General features: G+C 40.8%; 3 protein-coding genes across 3 annotated transcripts; 1 reads left to right on the plus strand and 2 right to left on the minus strand.

Annotated features, from left to right (window-relative positions):
* The first annotated feature begins 609 nt into the window (after positions 1-609).
* Positions 610-7,176, plus strand: aldh9a1b (aldehyde dehydrogenase 9 family, member A1b). The gene is made up of 11 exons (XM_071917670.2): positions 610-816; positions 1,276-1,421; positions 1,769-1,898; positions 3,035-3,169; positions 3,340-3,536; positions 3,971-4,111; positions 4,272-4,460; positions 4,600-4,687; positions 5,538-5,679; positions 5,927-6,039; positions 6,292-7,176. The coding sequence occupies exons 1-11, from the start codon at positions 642-644 to the stop codon at positions 6,384-6,386; spliced, it is 1,551 nt and encodes a 516-aa protein (XP_071773771.1). The 5' UTR covers positions 610-641; the 3' UTR covers positions 6,387-7,176.
* Positions 7,177-7,195: 19 nt separating this feature from the next.
* Positions 7,196-10,493, minus strand: zte38 (zebrafish testis-expressed 38). The gene is made up of 12 exons (XM_071917671.2): positions 10,443-10,493; positions 10,066-10,210; positions 9,609-9,672; positions 9,355-9,391; positions 9,219-9,239; positions 9,027-9,053; positions 8,825-8,892; positions 8,344-8,492; positions 7,917-8,158; positions 7,541-7,586; positions 7,418-7,458; positions 7,196-7,291 (listed from the first exon to the last, which is right to left on the minus strand). Exons 1-12 carry the CDS (start codon positions 10,491-10,493, stop codon positions 7,244-7,246), a joined length of 939 nt encoding a protein of 312 aa, XP_071773772.1. The 3' UTR covers positions 7,196-7,243.
* Positions 10,494-11,458: 965 nt separating this feature from the next.
* prdx1 (peroxiredoxin 1) lies at positions 11,459-15,716 on the minus strand. The gene is made up of 6 exons (XM_071917657.1): positions 15,596-15,716; positions 14,316-14,432; positions 13,935-14,088; positions 13,724-13,846; positions 12,730-12,860; positions 11,459-11,937 (listed from the first exon to the last, which is right to left on the minus strand). Exons 2-6 carry the CDS (start codon positions 14,419-14,421, stop codon positions 11,855-11,857), a joined length of 597 nt encoding a protein of 198 aa, XP_071773758.1. The 5' UTR covers positions 14,422-14,432; positions 15,596-15,716; the 3' UTR covers positions 11,459-11,854.
* Positions 15,717-19,089: the final 3,373 nt, after the last annotated feature.

Below are 19,089 nucleotides of genomic sequence, written 5' to 3' on the forward strand. Positions count from 1 at the left end.
ACATATAAGTATATATATATATATACTTTTTTTAATACTTTTTTATATATATGCATATATTTGTGCATAGTAGTTAGATGTTTAGGTTTACCTCTGTTCATTTTGTTGTCCATTGAGAGCAACGAAAAAACCGGAGTCAAATTCCTTGTATGTGTACATACTTGGCCAATAAAGCTGATTCTGATTCTGATTCTGATTATTAGCAGATGGTCGGGTCTCTTCCTTTTCTTTGAAAACTCGATGCCAATACGAGTTTTGATCTGTGGAGGGCAGTAACACGCCGTCTTGCGTCTACTCTGCCGCAAATCTTAAAGAAGACGAAGAAGAAAAGCTGTACCTAAAAGTTGCAACACTGAACGTTGTTATACACCATTTACCAAACAGCATTTTGTGTGAAGTAGGCTGCACTGGTAAGTATAATGCAGACGCTTTAATAGTCAAACACAGTTGAAACGACACCGCGAGGAAACAGCATGTAGTGTAGGTGTTGCTGCAGTTGAGTGGAAATGGTTTGGGGTTGACACATTTTTGATCTTGGTGTAGTGTTTATTAAGTGTTTCATAGTAGTATGAATGTGCAACATCTATGTTTTGACCTGTTCCAGATACCCCCTGACCTCCCAGCAGAGCCTGTGAAGTGTCATGCTCCGGAGGCTGGCTCTGTCCCTGCGGCGGCGGCCCGCTGCCGCTCCTCTGGCGGCGCTGCGATGCGCCTCCTCGGGCGCTGTGGACATCAGAGTCCCGCTGAACTTCTGGGGAGGGAAGAGAATGAGGAGCAACGAGAAAAGCAACGAGTCTGTTTACGAACCTGCAACAGGTAGAGAACAGGTCTAATGCTGACTTTTATCTCGGCCTGTTGTTTGACACTGTTATCGCATTGGACTTTGATCGCTGCTGTGTGAAAATGTGTAGGCTATGTGTCCTTCGGGGTTTCTAGGTTAGAAGATACAATGTAATCTTATGCTGTATTTTAAAGGGTTGTTTTGACATTTTGAATTTTAGTTGGGTAGCTTATTTTTCAGCAGTTTTTTTTTAAACCTTTATTTATCCAGGGAAATTCAACTGAGTGCTTGTTGATTTTTAGCAACACCACTCCATATATGGAACTCACTATCACCACTCACAATCATATATATGGAAGTATGAATCACATTGAATCATCACTAAATAAATGGATAAATAAAAAGAGAACAGAACAGAAATGGTGTAACCTGTTGTATTTATATTTAACCTGTGTTCTTGGCTGTTTGTAATCATCATATGTTTCACTTTGCAGGGCGCGTCTTGTGCCACTTGGAGCCATGTGGTGCCGTGGAGGTCGACCAGGCTGTGAACCATGCCAAGTCGGCCTTCAGCCATTGGAGCAAGATGTCTGGCATGGAGAGGGCAAGGATCATGATAGAAGCTGCCCATATCATTGAGGTGTTCATTTGTTGTTTGTATATTTTAATCTCGGGAATACATAAATTGGCACAAAAAATGCACAGGAGTTGTTGCAGAGTGCATTAATCATAAATCCTGGGCCTGGTTTCCAACTGTGATCCATTATGCTGCTGCTGATTTGAAAATTTGAAGATGGTTTAAATTGTAAATTGTAGAATGCATACTAGAGTTCTTGAGAGTGGGAATAGCTATACAGTATATAGTCAAGCTACATTGAACTGTAGGTTTTCTTTCTTTGATTTTACTATCTACTTGACACCTATGCTGTGCAACAATACATCTTTTTTTTTATGTGTGTGTGAATTTACCCTGGTTGCTGTGAACAGAGCAGGAGAGAGGAGATAGCAGAGATGGAGGTGATCAACAATGGGAAGTCCATCACAGAGGCCCGTCTGGATGTGGACTCTGCCAGACTGTGTATAGAGTACTACTCAGGGCTGGCCAGCACTCTGGCAGGTTGGTACACAGCTAGTCTCTCTGGTTAGTCTTGTCCTACGGGTTACTAGATAAAATGTGACAAAAACTGGGATTAAGCCTCATCTGCTCTGTACACATTCATTTAGCGCCGTTTCGCTGCTTAACAGGAGGCAAATTTAAGAGGTGAGGCTTTTCAACATAAAATATGTAATCTATCCCCATTATTAATTACAGGTTTTAGTTTGAATCATGCCTTGCCACTTGACCAGTGTATGGTGATATACACATTGGTCCATAATATGAAATGTGTGAGTGTCTGAACACTGATCTCAGATGGGATTTACTTTTCAGATCAAAATCATTGAGATGATTGAGTTTAAGTTGTACAGGCAGCGAAGGCTAAATGCATGATGCTGCTGGTGTCCACTATGAAGACTTGCAGTGTCAGTATTTTTTTATACCCAGAATAGGTTGAGTGAGTAAGCTTGCTTTTTTCAGTAACACCTTGCAGAATCAGTGTCATCTTTTAGTTTCTTAAGACCTATTTCTACAGACATCCCACATGGAAAAGATTCACAAAAATCTAACAAGATTTGTATGTGTTCTACCTTTCATGTCAAGCTGTGTTTCTTACTATATATAACTACAAGTTATATATAGTACTTACTATAAGTGGACACTTTGATAGACACTTTGATAGAAAGTAACTTAGAAGCCACCCATATAAGTGAGACTAGAAAATAATACTATAAGTGATGCATGAATCTTGGTATATAGTTATATATGGCTTACTATAAGTTTCTCACTATCAAAGTGGCCACTTTCATACTATTAAACTTATAGGTATCATATACTGTATAATGCAAAACATCCAAATCATAGAGGGCAGACCTTATGATTTTTATAAAACTTTTTTGTATGGGATGCTTTTATGAAACAATATTTCTCCACTAATGGTTTGTTGCTATAACTTCACCCCCCACCTACAGCTATGTAGTTGTTTTTGCCACTCTTCTTTTCTTGTATAACCTTGTTGCTGTGTCTTGTTTGTCTTGATTGGTAAGCACTTGGTCAACTTACTTTTAAAAAACTGCTGTACTTATTTTATCATTATTATTATTATTATGGTTATTATTATTGATACTCATTTTATGCTTCTGTTTTAACCTGTCAAGGCCAGCATGTCCAGCTGCCTGGCGGGTCCTTTGCCTACACACGCAGGGAGCCTCTGGGAGTGTGTGCGGGCATCGGTGCTTGGAATTACCCGTTCCAGATAGCTGCCTGGAAATCAGCTCCAGCCCTGGCCTGTGGTATGGGATTCCTCTAAAGTATTAAAGAAAACTGATCATTTAAGTAATCAGCTGTTAGACATAAACTGGGACTTTACACTTAAATCATTGATTAGATGAGTCGGTCGCACAGAATATGAATTGTCCTTACTTGCTTGTGAATGATCTTTCTCTTTTCTCGACTTAAACAGGCAACTCCATGGTGTTCAAGCCTTCGCCGGTGACGCCTGTGACAGCAGTCATGCTGGCAGAGGTCTACACCCAGGCCGGGGCTCCAGAGGGGCTGTTCAACGTGGTGCAGGGCGGCCAGGAGACCGGCAGCTTACTGTGCCGCCACCCTGACGTGGCGAAGGTCTCCTTCACTGGGAGCGTGCCCACTGGCAAGAAGGTGAGTGAGACGTATATAGAAGATATCAGAAGTCTATACACCCTTTCCAGTTTTCTAGTTTTTATTATCTTCAGGCCTTGATGAAAACTCGTTAAATCAGACTTCTTTTCAATGTGTTAAAAATGAAAAACTGAAAGACCTTGGGACACACCCCACATCAGAATTGGGGATTGTAATTGTGATTCAGGGAGTGTAGACTTTTAACGTCCACTGTATGTTCGCTTGAATAGAAAAATTAAAAAAGGCCATAACTTACTAAGGGGTATTCATCTTACAAAAAGAAATGTAATTTTGAAAAATGCTCCTAACAATGATGCGATTCTTCAATTGCAGTATTCAGTATGCAACTAAAGATCTGTTGAGGCTCTTGTTTTCAGTCCCGTCAATAGATATCCCTCCATGTGACTTTTCCTCTGACCCGTCCTGGCCCACAGATTATGGAGATGGCATCCGAGGGGGTGAAGCCTGTGACTTTGGAGCTTGGGGGGAAGTCTCCTCTGCTCATCTTTCAGGACAGTGATCTGGATAATGCTGTGAAGGGAGCGCTCATGGCCAACTTCCTGTCTCAAGGCCAGGTAGTGTGTGCTCTTTATACCCCGTCTTCATATGCTATCGCATCTTGGCGTCTTCGTGCAATAACCCAGAGTGACATGCAGGAACTTTATTGACACAATATGTGATTCCACACATGGCAGCATATTGTGCGATGCTGATTTCTTCTTAAATCCGCGGCAGGTGTGTAGCAACGGTACAAGAGTGTTTGTTCAGAGGCAGATTCTGCCTGAGTTCGTGGAGGAGGTGGTGAGGAGGACCAGGGCGATTGAGATAGGAGACCCGCTGCTAGAGCACACCCGCATGGGAGCGCTGGTCAGCCGGCCGCACCTGGACCGGGTCCTAGCCTTTGTGGATCAGGCAAAGAAAGAGGTATGACTGAAAATAAATATTTTTTTGCTATACAACATTAAGTTTGTCTGCAAGTTTGTAACACAAATTTAGACCGTGTTGTAAATGAGGCCACAGTATGTGGGACGTCTCACCCAAATGAACACTGCACTGCTTCTAGGGAGCCGCAGTGCTGTGTGGAGGGGAACCTTTCGTCCCGTCAGATCCCAAACTCCAGGGTGGATACTACATGACTCCATGCGTACTGGGTAAGCCTCATACCTCCACACCTCCATACATACAATTACAAAAATTGAACTCATCAGCCATTATGCAAAGCTCTGCCTGGTGGAAACCATGCACAGCTCTTCACCCATCTAACACCATTCCTACTGTGAAGCATGGTGGTGGCAGCATCATGCTGTAGGGGGCTTTTCAGCAGCAGGGACTGGGAGACTTGTAAAGATAGAGGGAACAATGGATAGAGATAAATAAAGACAAACTCTTTAGGAGACCCTGCTTCAGAGTGACAAATACCCTAAGCATACAGCCGAGTCAACACTGGAATGGCATCAGAAGAAGAATTTGAAAGTCCAGCCAAAGCCCAGAATTGAATCCCATTGGAAAATGACTTGAAGATAGCTGTTCACAAACACTCTCCATCACTTGACTGAGTTTGAGCTAATCTACAAGGAAGAATGGGAGAAAAATCCCCAAACCTAGATGTGCCAAGCTGATACAGGCATATCCAATAAGCCCCAAAGCTATAATCACTGTCAAAGGTGCTACAAAGTATTACATAGGGGCTGAATACTACTTATGCATTTCATTTTCAATAAATTTGCAAAAACAAAAAATCTAAAAATGTGTTTTCACTTTATCATTATGGGGTATTCTGTGTAGAATGTTGACAAAAAATCAAACAATCAATCAATCAATCAATCAATTTAATCAATTTTGAATTCAGCATGCATACCACAAAATGTGCAAAGAGCAGAGGGGGGTCAATACTTTCTGAAGGCACAGCAGATGGGTGACTTTTTAAGGTCACTGCTCACACCAGTGTTTTCACATTCTCTCTCTTTCTCTCTCTCTCTTTCTCTCTCTCCCATCCCGTAGGAGACTGCACAGATGAGATGACCTGTGTGAAGGAGGAGATCTTTGGCCCGGTCATGTCTGTGTTGTCTTTTGAAACAGAAGAGGAGGTGCTGCAGAGAGCCAATGACACCACCTTGGGTCTGGCTGCAGGGGTCTTCACTAGGTAGGCATGTGGTGAGATGTGTAACACAAACTCACAGGCCAAAAAAATGTGTTTTTAAGCCATGAGAATGCATCTTAAACCTTTTCTAAGAAGCTAGATTTGGGGTGAGAGCAGTGCAATGACCAGGAGGTGCAGCAAAGTTCAAAATATAACCATTGATGGATCATTAAATACAGACACTATGGTAGGGGAAATCCACACCCAACCAGACACAGGGTGTTTTGCAGCTGAATGTTTGTGCCTGTAGGGATGTGCGGCGAGCCCATCGTGTGGTCGAACACCTGAAGGCTGGTTCCTGTTTCATCAATAACTACAACATCACCCCAGTGGAGGTTCCCTTCGGAGGCTTCAAAATGTCAGGTACAGTCTAGTCTGTAGCAGGCAGACCTGCGCCAAATGTCATTTGCAAATTATTCTAGTGATGATTTTAGTCTGCTTGGAGTGCTAGATGGGTGGGTTTACCTCATCAGGGCAATTCAGATAGTGTAGGGTAAATTGTCAAACACAAATAGTATACAAAATTAACCTTCAAATATTGTCCTGGAGTTGTGCAATCTTTCTGGCACACATATTGTCTTGGTCAGTTAAGTTGTAATCCTTGTACTTTACCAGGCATAGGGCGGGAGAACGGCCAGGTGACCATTGAATTCTACTCCCAGCTGAAGACCGTGTTTGTGGAGTTGGGTGATGTGGACAGCCTCTTCTAGAAACGCAGATTCAGAGGAACTTCGACCAGTGCCACCAACCCAGAGACTGAAACAAACGGCCTGGACTAAGATGGGATGTCCACCAGCCAGGACTAGTCTATAAAACATTAGCGCTCAGAGTAAGAGTGCTGATATCAGTCGTCATATTCTGAGATATTTTCTGAATTTGAGGCAAATGTTATTTCTAGCTAATCAAATAATTCTGGAAACTGAGGTGAACAGTGGAAATATCACATTTGAATTGGAAGAATGAAAGCAGGGATGGGATCTCTACATCCATCCAGCATCTAGAGCCCCCGTTCATTTCTAACTCTGTAGTATTAGACATGAAGATTGTCATCCATGCCAAATGGGTCAAATCAGGGATCACTCTTAGTATTTATTGGACCTTGTTTGATTCCACTTGGTTCAATATAGATATCAATTGCCCACTGTGGTACGGAAGTTGCACTATCCCCATTTTGCTTTGCTTAGTATTTTTTATGTACTGCACTCAAGTAGAGAAAATTTCACATGTATTTTTACACTATTGTACAAAAAACGAAAACATGTTTACAAGTCAAGTTTTATTTCTTTAACAATGCAAACAAGATGCATTTTATATATATATATACACAATACAATAAAATCTCAGCACTTTTGAACAATATATTGAATTCATCTGGATTGTACATTTTATGTTTTTATGATTTAGAACTGAAAATAACATCACACCTTGTGGGTAGGTTGAAATTGCTCAACCAGCATAAACATTACATAAACATTCTTTGTAAATCATTACCATAAAAAGAAGAAACACTTCATTCATCTTTGGGTTTATGTTGTTGACAGAACACTTGTTCAGTGGGATGCCATGACTAAATTCTTCTTTTCTTCTTTGCAAGATTTTTGGCAGCACCCATTCTCTAAGGTGGAAAAATGGATAATAATCATGCAGGGCTCCAGTTTGCATAAACTCCAAACACAAAACAAAGCGCTTTTAGCTCATCTGATTTGATTGTGCTATGATTGTGTCCTGACCACAACTGTACCTTTGCCATGGGCTTTTGGGGTTTCTTGAACTGTGCAGACTCTGTTTAAAGTAGAGAGAAAAGTCAATTTCATGTTCAACAAATTCTGCACTTTGGTAACACAGTAGTCTCATGTTTCCTTACCATCTTCAGAAGGCAGGTCTTCTTCGGCTATTTTCTGATGAGGATCCTGTAACCAGGTGGAAACAGATAACCATACTAAATTGACAGCAAGCTGCACCCAACAGTAAAGCTAATTTCTGTTCTACATAGTGAGAAGAACAAGGTATAGAACTGGAAAAGTCAGTTTCCAGGAGAAAGTGTGTGGGCCAAAACAACTGGGAGTGCGCATGCTTCAACTTGAAAAGTTAATAAATAGAATTAGTTAAGAGTCCAAAGTTTTCTGAGAGAATAATAATAACAAAGATAGTGGGAATATTATAAGCATGCTAGCTTTCAACTACACTACTATGAATTCCAGGACTTCAATAATCCCAGTTCTGACTTGTGTGGGACCCACCTGGATCCTGCCCAGCTCTGAGACGATGCTTTGAGGCTCCACAGAACCCTGTTTGGTCTCCCTCAAGTGGTTTCCTTCATGAAGCTTCTCCAGCCGGCCTTGCTCTACTGCCACACGGACCTTCAGGGTGTGGAAGGCCGTCTGCACCTCGCCCATCCTGAAGTGCACGGCCATGCCCTCAAACCACAGGCTGTCACATTCGCCCTCCTTGAAGCCCGGTGGCTCATAGTCAGCAGGGGTGACTGAAAGGAGAGCAAGAGGAGATGTCTCCGTTATGCAACACACAAACTAGGTGTAACTAGGTGTTGTCCTGAAAAATGTGATCGCCAGAAACTTCTACTGTAATCAAAGAATAGTTATGTAAAAAGTGAGGTCAGGTGCTGGGCAAAAAAGCAATAAGAGACATGTTAATGGATATATGTCTTACTGTCATCATAGTAGTAGAGCTTCATGGTGAGGCGGACATTGTTGGGGAGGGCACCCAGGTTCTGCATAAGCAGGAAGAGCTTCCTGATGAGGATCACGGAGGCCTTCTTGGTGTCCTCCATCGTCACCCGCATCTCCACATTCTTGTTCCTGTGGTAAAGGTTCATGGAAGTTATTATACCAACCCAGCCAATTAAATAACATGGGAGAGACTGTATTATATATTGACTGTAGTTGAATTTCACACAGGAGGAATTACGACAGTTCTATGCTTAATTGTTTCCATAACATTTTGTGAAGATGAGAGTTTTGTTTGGCTCTGAAAAAGCCAAAGCCAAAAGGCCATGGTCAAAGCCATGGTTAAAGTGTCCACCTGGTTGTGACCCAAGGAATCTCAAATGCCAACAAAGCTCTCTTCTTCTTTCCTTGACCTGTGGACAGGCCCAGTGTATCAAAGTCTGTCTGCTATTTACGATATTCACCTGAGTATGTCCATCTGTGGTCCCTTCTCTGTGTATTTGAATTTGAACTGGTAGGACTCAATAAGGCACTGCAAAGAGAGAAGAAGAGATGTAAATGTCTCTTAATATTGGTCAGGGTGCACACTAGATTATGATCTGACAAAATATAACAGTGTGTTTCTGTTTGTAATCAAATTTTTCAGTATTTCAGGAGAGAACTTACATTAGAGTCATCTGGGTTGGTGTGGACCTAGAATGCAATAGTTATTTTATAGAAGAGCATATTTTATTTCCCCAAAGGATAATTTGCTTTAGTCAATAAATACATACATAAGAAAAACACACTCAACATGATAAACAGAAGTCAATCAGTGTGTTAAATATAAAGATTGCTTTGTTGATTTGACTTACTTACCCCAATGAACACAATCTGGAGCTGTGAGAAGACATTGAAAAATGGAAGTAGTAGCATTAGTGATCAAAATGACCCCAGGCAGGCCTCATGAAATAATATGAATTCAAACAAAATACTCAACGGTCCACTAACTTACATATTTCCTCTCTAATGCATCAAAGCAGCCCATCATCCTGGACAAAGACAGGTTGAAAACATTAATCAGGGTGGGAAATTAACTTGAGCCACCAGCCAAGTGCTGGTCAATCTTTTACTGTTTGGTGGTTAACTCTTCTAAAAATGTGTTTGGCTGGAAAATTAGGTCAAGTGAATTTGTGATTGAGCTGGCCAGTAGGCAAACCAATCAGATCCTGACTAATGTCACATTCTGGTAGCATCTATGACACTTACCATTTCACAATTTTGCAGGCACCTGGTGTGGTGCAGTCTTCTCTCAAAACTTTGATGCATAAATCTGGTCAAATGGCAAAGAACAAATGACATAAAACAGGACTTAAAAATAACAATACTTGTCCTTATTCTTATTATGACTATCACAGGGTTTCCACCACGGCCCTGATGCAAAACCCCATGACTTTTCCAGAACTAAGCTGGAGCATGGTAAACAATAGTGGTTTCCACTATAGTTGGGCTTGCTGTGGCGAAAAACAGCTGAAAACCACCATCTAATGCAATGAATGTGTGAAACAAGTTGTTAAATACATTGGGCTGTATTCCTGTAGAGTGACCCATTTGTAAAATTCCACAATCCCCGACTTTTCCCTGTGCAATACACCTCTCAAAATGTCATGATATTCCAGAAAATCTATGGGAAAACTGCTGTGTCATCAGCTTTGTTGAAGTTCACCTTCCAGGTATCGAGATCTGTAGGCATCCTCTGGGAAAATCCCTCTGAGGTAGGTGATGGAGGACACGGCCAGGGCCATCATCCTCTTGACGAAGACAAGGGACGCCTGCTCGGTTTTCAGGTCGTTCAGGAATAAACTAGTCCACTTCAATACAAAAAAACAAAGACATTGCTTGACAGAAGCAAACCTTACATGAATCACTTCGACAGGACTCGTAAGGCCACACGATGGCGCAACTTGACTGAATTACGGAGGGCCCTCCAACACGGACTGAAAAGCTAAAGTTATAAAACTGTGATGTGTCAGACATACAAAGTGACTCGGTAAGTCCACTGGTACACATATTAACATCAGCTACAGTGTGGTATTGTCAAACCTCGGCGGTATCCTCCTTATTCTTCCTGATGCACATTTTCCCAGCTGCCATTCTGTCTCTGATGGAGACGGTTAGCTTGGTAAGGCCAAAAAATAAATTAGCTAATAACTGGAATATGGTAGGGCAAACTCTGCCGGCTAATGTCAACAAAACGTTATTCCGTAATAACGTTATAATAGTAACCATATGATGAATTTTCTTGTTGGATTAATTGAATATTTTTCAAACTGTACCTCTAATACGTCTATTTCAATCTCTAACAGGTTATCCACTCAAATTTCGGAGGTAGAGTTGCCAGATCTTGTACTCACTCATTCCCGCCAAAAAAATTGCGTATTTATAATAATAACAATGATAGTAGTAGTAGTAGTAGTAGTAGTAGTAGTAGTAGTAGTAGTAGTAGTAGTAGTAGTAGACTAGTAGTAATAAATTATCTGAAGGACAAGCCTAATTGGGCTACGTTTTTTCATTTCATCACCGTTTCTAACAACTACAATGCAAATGTGTTAAGTCAAGGTAGGGGAGTAAAAGCAGCCAAAATGTAATTTATCAGTGAAAGAACTGCCTTGTGCTGTTTTAATTGACTAATAGTAAAAAGAGAGGTGGAATGACATTAATTGGGTCCAAATGTCTACTATGAAATAAGCATAGAGATGAAATTATAGTGAAGAGTACAGTTAAAAAGTTAACTTTTCTTAATAAAATGTATAATTAAATGGTCTTTTTTTCTCTATCAGGGGTGGGCAACCATATGGCATGCAGCACTAGATAAAAAAACAATAGCAACAGTAATCGCTAGTAGTTTTTTAGTAAAATCCCTTATATCCCCAGGATTTGTAGTCTATGAAGTTGTTCACTGATAAGAAAATGGATATGAGGAATATGAGAGAAGTTGTTGCATCCTCATCTGATGCCGCCTCATGTCAGTATTGGCGGCACCCTAAGTTATCCAATGCTAAACAAAAAATTCTCCAAACAAATATGTTTATGGTGTAATGGCAGGAGAGACAGTGAAGTGTGTTATATATTCTTTATTTAGATGAAAGCACAAGTTAATGAAGAGAGGTATCTGTCGCTTCAATCCAATGAAAAGCTTTCAATAATGTTTTCAGATACTTAGCCATTGTTCTGGGGTCCTTTTCATCTTATGTTAGCAAGGAAGGATGTAAAAGAACAAATAGATATTTAGCACAGACAATAGCTTAAACATAGTTATACATTAATATAATTTGGTCATAATGTCCACGCTACAGAAAATACACAACACATAGGCAATGTTGGCTAAAAAAAATGTCTCCCAACCCACTCTTCCACAGGCACAGCGGTTGACTGACAGGTTTAAATATTGTTCTCGGGAAATGTAATCTCTAGATTGAATCTCCTACAGAAGGCTGCAGACTGTGGCTGTGGCCTTATTGCTTGGAGAAGAAGTCTTTGCTCTTCTGGACGTCTGGCTTGATGGTGTCACTTCCTGGTTTCCAGCCGGCGGGGCAGACTGAAAAGATAAGCCAAAGGTGAGTCTTAGTCCAGTAGATGGTGCAGTAAAGACAATCACCACTTGGAACCACATATAGAACCCCAATTGGCCTGGGTTTAAACTAGGGCTGTCTTGTAATTTTAATACCAGTGCTGGTTAGCATTCTTTTTAAACTGTTTTTAACTTTTATGCGATACCTTCGTTGAATGGAAACACATTACATAACATAGTAGAATGAATTATTTTCCTTCAAATCCACAACCACTTCTCGACTTGACCTTCTCACAACTATCTTTTAATGAAATTAAACTATGATTAACCTAGGCCCTGATAAGAGGAGCAACCCTTGAACCTGAGTGAGCTGATATGGCCTTTGCTCTCTCTGGCAAATATGGTATATAACATAAACTAGTCTCTCTGAAGTACTGCCAGTAGCTTTGGAACCAAATGCGTGAAAGTATGGTGCTTATTACAAGAGTTTAATTACCAGCAGAATCACATTTGGGTAATGCGGATAGTGCAACAGTTTGGAGAGCAAGATATCAGCATAGAAGAGGATTTAAATTACAATATTCCCACAGTATAGCACATTATAAAGACTTTTGTAAAGTCAGTTTCATCTACAGATTCAGACTCAAAACAAAATTAATACTGCTGTCCTGTTGGGATTCAAGAGAAACAGACCAGCGTACAATAATTCAATAAGCACTGGTTTAATGCAACTGAGCCTAAGACTATATAGCATTGTGTGGTTTTATCATTGTATTTTTAGCAGAACTGCAGCATCAGAGGATGGCAGTAGTAGCCTACCTTCTCCGTGCTTGTCGGTGAACTGAAATGCTTGGACCAAACGCAAGGTCTCATCGACGGAGCGTCCAACTGGGAGGTCGTTGATGGTGATCTGCCTCAGGATGCCCTTGTCATCAATGATGAACAGCCCTCTGAAATAAAGTGAATGAGCGGTTTGTGAGCCCCCATAGTCATCCAGGTAGGCATGGGACAATATGAAAATTTCATGTCACGATTATCCTGGCCAAAATAATTGCAATTCACGATATTATCCTGATAATCATCAAAATATGCTTAAAACTCTTAAAATGGCACTAAAACATACTGGAATCACTTTACCTTACATTTTGTTAAGAAACAAATATTTTTATTGCATCATAGGACACATATCTTTTTTTTGTGAACATCCTTTTTAGTGAAAAACAAACAAGGACAGATTCAGACTCTCGCCAACACCCAGCAGGTAATCACAATGAGAAAAAAAAATCCATTAATAAAAAGAATCTACCTATCAACCTGATATCCAAGCATTCACATTATTCAAAATAAATCAGGAAATCAATAGGACTGTACGTTAGTGAGCTAGACAGCTTTTTCAAGTCACTCGTGAGGATATTCACGCTCATGTGAGGATATTCACGATTATCCCGATAATGGAAATTCACCAAGATAAAATTATCTTGAGTGTTTTTATCGCAATAAAAGATAAAATCTTATATCCTCCCATCCCTACATCCAGGTTTATTTGCAATGAATACCAGGCTCTGAAAGGAGCAGCAGGTGATTTTTCCACATTTTAGGTAGGAGAGGAGGTCGGAAAATCCATGGTCTGCCTCACATATCCCCTAATATCTTTAGAGCGGTGCATTTGATAATAAGTTAACAAATGCAACACTATCTCTCTCTTGAAGCAGACAAGGGAATTGTTAGGAAAACCAACACTGGCCTCATTGTTTCTTATCTCTAGGGAATCATAACATGGAAGTGCAGCACAGCTCCACATTGTTAATCCCACCTGAAGGCGATGCCCTCGTCCTCTTTCAGCACACCGTAGTCCGTGGAGATGGAGCGGCGTGTGTCAGCCACCAGGGGAATCTTCATGGCACCCAGACCGCCCTGCTTACGAGGTGTGTTGGTCCTGTGAGGAGAAAGAAAACATTAAGAGTTTGTAACAGTGAACACACACAGTAAGTGTGGGTGTTTAAAATCTAAAGCCCAATAAGTACCATGCAAAATGGGAGAAGTGCGAGTCGACTGAGGCGCCGATGACCTCGCAACCGATCTTCCTGAAGTCGTCGGCCGCGTCACTGAAGGCGATGATCTCAGTTGGACACACAAAGGTGAAGTCCAGAGGGTAGAAGAAAAAGACAACATACTTCCCTGCACCAAAAGAAACAAAAACCCCAAACAAGGAGAGACGCACAATTAATCTCTAAAATAGCTACTGAGTGATGCACCAATGATAATTACAGTTTAATTAATATTCTTTTCCTTAGTAGTGTAAATGTTGCCTATTCAATACATAGTGGGAACACAAAGCAGTGATTCACAGCTCAGAAGTGAGCACCATGAAAGCTGTTCTCCACCCAGCAGCGGATGAGATTTACCTCTGTAGTCCGACAGCTTCAGGTCCTTGAACTGCCCGTCTGGCATCACTGCTTTGGCTGTGAAGTCTGGGGCCAGCTTTCCAATCTGTGCCTTGCCTGCAGCCATCTTCAGTCAGTCTGGTTTACAGGACAAGGAAACAGTGGCTGTCTTACACACAATCTCTTCTCAAAATCACTTTTTGGTGAGATACATTTACCACAAGCCTTACTGATTTACAGGACAAGGAAATGGAGTCTGTATATGATTTCATCTAAACAGTACAATTGTGCAATCTCTTGTGAAAGCATGATACATCTACCATTAGGAGTGTGTTACAACACAATGAATGAGCTCCCTGATTAAAAAGAACAATAGTATTCCTGTAATACATTTTAGTAGGATACTATACCAATATCACAGCAAAACGTTAAGTCCCTATAGGAATCTTACTGTACAAGAATATTAGTGATAGCTGAAGAGATTAAAAAAATAAAAAAAAAACATAAAGTGGTGACTATAAACTCACTATTGACTACCACAGGCACAAGTCGTCACATGTAAATTATAGGGAAATTACAGTGATTTTTCGTTAGGGCTGGCTAAGCTAAAGCTTAACTCAGACAGTTATTATTTAAACGCATAACGTTAGCATTTTCCTTGCAAACTAGCCATAGCCAAAACAGAAACTCATGCACCAATTCCACTTCTTCTCTCATAGTAAATCCACAAGTGTTTCCGCATATGGGTTATGGATTTCTTAAGGTTTCTCGCCTCAAACAAATCCCCCGTAGGTCTGCAGTATCGCGTATTCAAGGCATCCGATAACCTGAGTTCATTGGTCAAGGTGAAATCATTGCGCTCGGGCGCACTTAACTTTGGTATTTCACTTAATAATTGACGAATAACTGCAAATGTGGAACTTTTTTTTTTTTTCCCCATGAGAACTGTGACAATAGTCGCTTACTTCTTCCTGTTTATTGAAGCTTTTCAGTCAAAAATTCGACTACCAGCGAATTCGTTTTTTCGCTAAATGAATAACGTTATAAAGTAAAACAATAAGCGGTTTATTTAGATGAACAAGCTTGACTTTCTGGTGTTTCACAGCAGGCTCTTCAACATCCTCTGAAAAACCACTTGTTGAACTATTCAGCAGCCTGTAACTGTACAGCGTGGATGCATAAATAAAACAAACTACCGTCCACGTTAACAAAAAGAAAGCATAAACAAAACATAATGCCTATATCGAATAGTATACCGATAGAAAAGCAAAACTCGATGAAGTGTATTGTGTAACACATACCTCAGTTTAGTTCACACCACGGCAGTTGGAGAGAGGAGAGAGTGCAGGGGATGACAGGCTCGTTTGGGGAATTTATACGCCGGCTCACTTCTCGCGATATCAATAGGACTATTTGTCTGGTCTAGTCCCAAACACGGAGCATGACTTGGCAAATTTCTCTTCCACTCTGCCGGGATGTTTTTTTATCTCATTGTGAAACCACATGTCAAATCCATGAGTAAGGATGAAGAGGCACACGAGGAGGCCTCTAAATCATCCCACTCACTTTATTCTCAAAATCTAAAAGTTACTACAAACTGAGAGCTTAATATATGCCTACTACTACTTGTGTTACTACTACTGCTTCTAAATTTACAGCTGCTTTAGTATCAGAAAATGCATAACATCAAACTGATTCATCTCAAAAGATCAGGTTTTCTTCTTCCAGTCCATGAGCTCCACTAGTAATCCAAGCCATGCAGGGGTCACAGAGTCATGAGGTTTCATCATATGACTTAAACCTCTCTCAGGAAGTGGAGCCAATAAACAGTCATGTATTGATATTAAAGATACATTCTATTTATGTAACTACACACCTTGAGGCTGCTGCTACCACCAGTGTTTTCTCTGGAATAGATGGGAGTGTTTTACTCAAGGGCAACTCAATGGTAGTTGATGACAGAGAGGAGAGAGAGATTTACTAATTCGCTTTCCTGCTCAGATTTTCCCAGCTGCCCCGGGGATTAAACCACTGACAGACCCACACTGCACCGCAACCCAAACTTTATTATGTCTTGTTGAAAAATCCCTTCATGACGTCCACCTTCCTCTCCCATCTCAGGTTTGCTTAGTGTTCCCATTTCTCAACACTTCAGCATGTATTTGTACTGCAGAATTCGACTATTACTTACTAACAGGGCTTCAATTTAGTTGATTGTCACCACACAGTCAGCTTGGAAATGCAGATAAGAAGCGTTTGCAATCAAAGAACAGGCCAAGGCAATGATAGGTGATTATGGTAATGCAATATGTTGGGATGAATTGTCATGAGAATTGATTCCCATGGGACAAAATAGGGACAGCAATTCCCTGAAACGGATAAAAACAAGAGCATCCGTACATACATCTATCACTTTTTGTTATTGTTATGTAACTAGAATTGGTTCAATATACTCTATTCTATGTATTTATTTATGCAGAATGGAATAAGGACTTTCAAATTGTCACATTTTTCAGAGGCACCTTGGTGCTTTGTTGGGTCTGTCTGTGTACTATGGTAGTGTTGGTTCACTTCTGACTCATGCAGAGTAGTCTATTTTTTTATAACCTTTATTTTACAGGGCAAACAGATTCAGAACAAATTCCTATTTGCAACAATGACCCATGGCAGTCCCATCTTGTCTTTACCAACTGGTTTTATTGTTCTGTTTAAGAAGCCGCTACAAAAAAAGGAATGAGCTGACCGCCTTCCTCCATGTTTCCTGGAATGTCAATTACTACCTTACTATTTTTATGTTAAATCTGCAGCGGGGCAGACTGCATAGGGCGGTGCACTGTTGCAACATTTTGTACTTGTGGGCTGCTGAAGGTATTTTTCAGTCTCACTTCCTCCTCACAACTGCTATATTTACCTAATGACTGGGCTGAAGGAAATACACCCGTGCTCTTTGTATTAAACAGTGGCAGGCATCGCTCATTGAAAATCATTCATACACATTTTGCTCCCTGTTTAGCTCCAGTAAAACAAGCAGAGCATGGAGTACAGTGGAGGAAGACGGCCAAAGACAGACAGAAGTGGAGGAACGTTTTTCAGGTTTCCTAAAGCTGGGGAATCGGGAAAAGTTATGGATTTTGAAAATTGTGTTTTCCAGGCCTGAGCATTCCTGTTGATTAGAGATGTCATTTAAGCCCCTCCCTCTTTCCCAATCAGCTGTTTTTTCATGGTTCATCAGTCCGTCCCAGAAATTTGAACACAATTTGTGCTGCTTTTCATTATCTATCTCTATTGATCCCAAAGTCCCTATCGACTGGTAATGTAATTTAAGCCCCTCCCCCTTTCATGATTGACTTCATTTTGATCATCTATATCTATTAATCCCTAAATTGCATTGAGATTTATAATCTTTTATATTTGCTGATACCAAAGTTGCATTGGCATGAGTGACAGCTTGTCAGACTCGGGACAAGGAGGAGTTTTGTGTTGATTAGATGTGATTCATGCCCCTGCCCTTTTCCTTATTGGCTGTTTTTTATTTTCTATATCTATTGATCCCAAAGGTTTTTTTTTCTGGACAAGTGTAAAGCTCTGACAGCTAACCAGGAAACATTAAAATATATTTGCTAATTTCTACCTCAAACCTGAGGCTAATAGACATGTGACATCAAACCTTGTGCCACCTTCTGCACCCCGAGGCGATAGAAATAGAAACAAAAGGGTGAATCATCAATGCAGGGGAGGTGTAGTTGGTTTCATAGAACCAAATTGGTCGCATCTTATCACAAATTACGTGCTTGTTTTTCAACTGGTCAAGAGTTTAATGTCAAACTAACTTCATGGTAGATGTAGTCAGCTAGAAGGAATTATCCTTTTTTTGTAACCTTTAATGACCCTTGCCAAATTCCTGACAAAAGTCCTACCTGAAACATTACCAGGGACATTATTTATGTGGATTTCTAACAAATATTTGTCATGGAAATTGAGCTGTATGTTGTCAAAACATCACAACATTCGATTAGCAAATATGTGAAGGAAACCTGCTCTGCTGTTCCATCAGAGAACATGACTGAGTATTCGTTCCCCTCTAGACAGACAGACAGAGGCTGCTCAAACAGTCCCTCCACCTTTCTCCACCGTCGCCGAGTGATGTCTTTGCATGTCGTTGCCATGGGCACCACATGAAGGGCCAGATAAGAGGGGGACACACAATAACCTCCTGTTAGAAGCACGGCGGTGGGCTGGCGATCAAACGTGCTCATCTCCTGACTCACAATTCGCCCATAATTAGTGCATCTGCTCCACCGCCAATTCCAAAGCAACTGGATGTTTTGAAGGGCCCTTGTGTCCATCGTCTGTAGTGTCATCATCATGCCTGTAAATACCTGCAGGATTTGTCTTTTAACAAATGCAAATGTACTCTTTTCCCCTTTGACAGTGAATGAGAAGATAAAGAACAAGTGATAAGCGACAGCACGCTACGAAACATATTATATACCTTCTTATGAATAGTGATAGGCTTGTGCAGGTAGTAACAAAATAAAATCAAATATACCCAACCAGACTATTTTCATGTGGTGAAACTGGGAGCTGTGGTGTCTCACACTGGTAAATTTCAGTGCTATGACAGCAGTGTCTCTAAATGATGACAATTTGAGGGGGAAGCTAAGTGTAATGGTCTCAGTGTGAGCTTGATTGGATGTCAAGTCCAGGCTTGTCCTGACAGGGCAGCAACAGTGGACTCAGCAGGAGGGGCTCAGGGGGGCCGGCAATCACTGTCCCTCACAGCAGGAAATGACAG

Source organism: Centroberyx gerrardi, chromosome 13 (genome assembly GCF_048128805.1).
Source record: "Centroberyx gerrardi isolate f3 chromosome 13, fCenGer3.hap1.cur.20231027, whole genome shotgun sequence".
Lineage (NCBI taxonomy): Eukaryota > Metazoa > Chordata > Actinopteri > Beryciformes > Berycidae > Centroberyx > Centroberyx gerrardi.